Here is a 4,871-nt window from a genome sequence, read left to right as displayed (position 1 = left end):
ACTTGCTCTTCACCAACTAAACAATCCCGTCATATCTTGTCCACCATATGCGTGTAACTGCATGCGGTTTTCAGGATATACTACACATCCATGATGCCAGGATTAAGTATGCATATTGGGATCGAGTCAATAGGAACAAATCGTAATAAGAATTCAGATCGTATAGCAAAGAGTGGTCAGTTAAAACCAAAATAATCATTCTAGGGAGGTTAATGCTTTGTGTATAGCGTGCAAGAAGTTTATCGCCGGGCCATTTCAGTGTTTCACTGGCTCACTGCACTAGTGCACTATGCGTAGTTGAAGTCGGAGCATTGGTCATTGTATATTTAAAAAACATTTTTAGAAGTCAAATCAGATGCCATCGGAATTTCAACGCATGATATTGATTCTGATCCCATCAATAAAATTAAACTTATCAAAAAATAAATATTGATTCTGATTCTGGATATTGCATCAAATTTTGCCACGTTTTCACGAGCCACGCGACATTTCGTTCTATGGTGATTTCAATTTTGAAAGAAGACCTCGGGTAAAACTCGGTGTGGTTTTGGACAATCTGGTTTCAAAGAAACATAAACTCAGATTTAATTCATTTTCTTTTGTCTCTCTCTTACAAAGTATCCAAATTAGAATCCCATAATCAGTCAGAACAAGTCAACCATGACATACCCCAGGTCAAATCTTTTACACACCAAAAGTCATGAGCATGGATTACTGAGCAAATATTCGTACTTTCTTACAGCACTGTTTGGCAGCGCCACCATTACCTGCACCGAATCTCTCTGTTCAAAAACCGGCAGAAACAAACAGTACCTATCACAGCAAACGGGACCCACATGGACCGGTTTACCCATTCCGAAGTCAACTTTCTCTAACCCGAGTCTTGACCATTGTGACACAATCAGTACTCCAACTGAGTCAGGTCTCGCTCTAGACTCACTAACTAAGTCAATCACAGATTTCACGTACTCATCGCCAACTCGCTCCTTCGCTTTTTTCACTAACCCAGCTGCATAACCCAAGCCTTTATCACTGAGTTCTTTAACCGTCGTTAGTGCGCAACCGAGTACGAAACCGTTTCCGTAAAATCCATATGGTATATCCGGTTTAACTCGGTTGCGTACGTTAATGCTGAAGAGCATTCGTAAAATTTGTCCCGAAGGCAAATTTAGCGATCTAGCCCAGCTTCTCCACACATGTGCGGATAACACTTCAAATGACGTAAACAGTATCCCACTGGGTAGACTCGTTGAGTGAGCAAGTTTCTTTAACTCAATTAACGATTTTCTGTCGAAAATAACTGAAGTTGGAGAGAGAGTTTCCTGATTAAACCTTGAAATGAACCCAGAAAGGTCTTGGACACGGTTGAACTCTGGGTGAGAAATACAATGTGGATCCATTTGAGATGATTCATTGAGCAAATGACGATCCCATATTGGCTTAGGCTTAAAATCGGCGAGTCTTAGTCGGCCTGAAGCTAAGTCGGCAAATGAGTTGAGAAACTCAGCACTACCGATTCCATCAGCCATACAATGGCTAAAACCAACACCAATAGCAGCGGCTTCACCGTTAGCCAGCCAAGTAAGCTGAACAACTAGAGGTGGGATACCACAGAGAACATCATCCACGTGTACGGTCAATAAATTTCTCCATTGAATAGAACAACGTGGTGCTCGTTCAAACTCAGAAATAGAGATATTTTCGGATGCACCTTCAATGAATAACGCACCTTGTGCTTTACAAACAACTTCGAGATTCTTACCATCCGGTCGAGCTCTAACCCGACCGGCTAGTGGGTAGTATGGGACCAAAGTGCGGGAGAGCGCCTCTTTGATTCGAGCAGCGGTGGCATTACGGTTTAAAACCAGTCTAGACCGATACACAAGAAGGTATTCAATAGTGAATCGGAGGAAGGGTTGTGAGTCAAGAGTAGAGAGAGGGAGAATGTGACTCGGGGTTGGCTCAGATGGTGAGACTAGAACTATTTCTTTGACATCAACATGGCTAGCCATTTTGTGTTTGTTGAGTTGGGCTTTAAGAGTGCATTTTATAGAGAGAAGCTGGGGAGGGAAAGAGACCAAGTGTGTGTTGTGTTTTTTGTTTGGTTGAAGTTTATCTTATATCTATCTGTGAAAGAAAGATTTGTGATAGATTCTCCGGGCATCGCTTTATGGAGGGAAAATTTGTTAAGAAATATGGACTTTTACTTTTTGTCTGTTGGAACCTTTAATTCTGTGCAACTCTGATATGCAACCCACTAAAAGACTGCACCGTGCTACTCCATTATAAAACAGGATAAACGCATCAAATTTCACCTACTCTACCATCTTGTCTTTTGTTTAGACTAATGCACAAACAAATCAATTTTATGATTGACAGCAGGCATCTGATTTAGTGTTTCGGTTCATTATCTAAAGAACAAAATATTCAGAGACGATGGATCATCTTATTTGATCATTGATCCTTCAAATGATTGTAATTTATAAATCAACCCAAATGATATGGTTTCTAGTGCAATATTGAAATATGGTCTCTATGTTTTGTTGAAATTTTTCGAAACAAAAATTCTAAGGGAATTTCTTAGGTTGCACTGGTGCAACTTTGTAAGAGGATTCCTTAGTTCCAAAAAATTTTACTTTTGAAAATTACTTATTTTTTCTTCACTTTCTTTTGCTTATAGATCCTCTCTCATTGATGTGGAATTTGATTTGATAGACGATGGATCGGATACCTGTCGCACTCATGTCTAGATATGCCCGTTTCAACGTACTCACAAGGGCCATGCACGCTGACGCATTTTAACTTGACTTCTTACACTCTCAATTTCTCGATCAAGAAAATTGGAATAAAATTTTGTTCCTTTGCACTTTTAGGAACCGACGTACTCTTATCCTCCGCCAAAAAGTCCTTAAACCCCTGCACACCGCACGTACCGTTACAGCTTTTACGAAGTGTAGTATTTTTTGGCTTAGGTAAGCGAAATGTATTATACATGGCAAGTGATGAGATTTCTCCTCTAAATGGAGCGCAAGAAGGCAATTAGATAGAGTGTGCACATCTCGAAGACAATGAGTCAGCAAAGGGCATGAAAACAAAACACTTTAAAAAAAAAACCTTTAAAAAAAGAGCTGGTCTTCAGTGCGCGAGCTGTATCGTGCGCAAGTAGTGTGGGCTTTGGATTCAGTACTTCAGCCGTGCAATACACACGCACCCTTGGTATGAGTGGCCCAGAATTCACAGCGCACCATACGACCTGCGCAGGGTAGATTTAGCCTTAAAAAAATAGAAGAAGAAAAAATTCGGCCATCTTCTCCTCTTGCTCTACTCTTTCTTCTATGTCTCTTTCTCCATTTAAACAAAAAACATATCAACCATCAATATATATACCACAAACAGTTCCCCCCATATTTCTTGCAATTACACATTCCATAAAAAAAGGTTTAATTAATTCCATTATACGAATTACTTTTGAAAACTTCATTTGTCGCATGCTTTCAGTGTGAAGCTATTAAGAGTGTTTCCACTGTGTTAAGAACCCACGAAATTAGTCTTGTGTAGTAACAAATCAATAATCCGAAAACATTGCAATTCTCACAATAAGAAGTGATTTAGTTTTTTTTTTTTTTTTAACTCCCTTTTAATTATTCAACATTAAAACTACTTCAGCAATAGATTTTACTAGAGAAAAAGCTCATAGAAAGAATGAGGAAGAAGATGAGGGAATTATTCAATCATTTCAAAGTCGTTTTTTTTTTTTTTTCCATTTGTTCTGGTCATGTAAGTTGTGGGCCACAAAACAGTTTCAACTTAGTGAAGCCTTTTTAGAGATTTGATATTTCCCTATCCAATGGCTATGTCACTAGATCTCTCCGTGGCGTGGAGAGATCAATATCTCCTCGACTCATTATAAATATAGTACACTGGCACGTGCCTACACCACGTGTGCGGTCAGTTTTTTCGGTCAGTGGCAATATCGTAGTTGTTTACAAAATTGATGGCAAGGTGCTACATCATGGTTTGGGCTAGGCAGCCACAAAAATCCAATTTTCAGTCAGTGGCAATCTTGTAGTTGTTTGAAAAACTAATGACAATGTGCTAAAATGAGAGAGAAACGTTTGAACTTCACTGTAGAAATTGACGGTTTTACCCCTCCCTCACCTATACTATTACATAATATCTGTTTGACCTTAATCGTAATAATTGAACCCATATAGGGGTATAATCGGAAAGATCCACTGTTTGCCGAGCCATCCTCTTTAAAGAAGTTAGACTAGTCACTGTGCACCTAGTACCCACGTGGGGCCACATTGTGCACATTGTTAAACTATTTTTAAAATAGCAAAATTACTATTTTACCCCTCCAAAAAACAAAAAAAATATTAAAAAATATAAAAATTGTGAAATGACAAAAATACCCATGTGACGTATGCGAATCTACTATTCATTGACTCCCATATTTTTCTATATATAGTAAAGATGTGTTTTAGGAAACATAATCATGTAGTTCGGGATTTTTTGAAATTCTCGAAATTTGAAAAACCGAAGCTCACAATATTTCGACCCAAGTCATATTTTGATTTCAACTAATTTTAGAATTATCAATATTTCGATTTTATATTATTTTTTTGAAAAAACCAACATATCTGACGAAATTCCGACATTCCGTCCGGAATCGTGAACACTGCATAGGGGTGACAATGGGTCGTGTTGGGTCGGATTTGTGTAGTGTCATATTCAGATCATGTGTTAGGAGAACAAATCCAAACCTGACTCAATTACTAATCGTGTCGAGTTTGTTAAATCCAAACCCAACCCGTTTATATAACGGATGACCCGCTGAGCCAGCGGGCCAATTTTAATTTTAGATTAGT

At 38.6% G+C, this 4,871-nt stretch overlaps 1 protein-coding gene across 1 annotated transcript; it reads right to left on the bottom strand.

Annotated features, from left to right (window-relative positions):
- Window positions 1-356: 356 nt before the first annotated feature.
- On the bottom strand, window positions 357-2,135 carry LOC147489874 (HXXXD-type acyl-transferase family protein). Its single transcript, XM_086573090.1, has one exon. It carries the CDS (start codon window positions 2,010-2,012, stop codon window positions 699-701), a length of 1,314 nt encoding a protein of 437 aa, XP_086429216.1. The 5' UTR covers window positions 2,013-2,135; the 3' UTR covers window positions 357-698.
- Between the last annotated feature and the right edge of the window lie 2,736 nt (window positions 2,136-4,871).

This window comes from Coptis chinensis, chromosome 7, assembly GCF_015680905.1.
Source record: "Coptis chinensis isolate HL-2020 chromosome 7, ASM1568090v1, whole genome shotgun sequence".
Classification (NCBI taxonomy): Eukaryota; Viridiplantae; Streptophyta; class Magnoliopsida; order Ranunculales; family Ranunculaceae; genus Coptis; species Coptis chinensis.
This window is presented reverse-complemented; position numbering and strand designations above follow the sequence as displayed.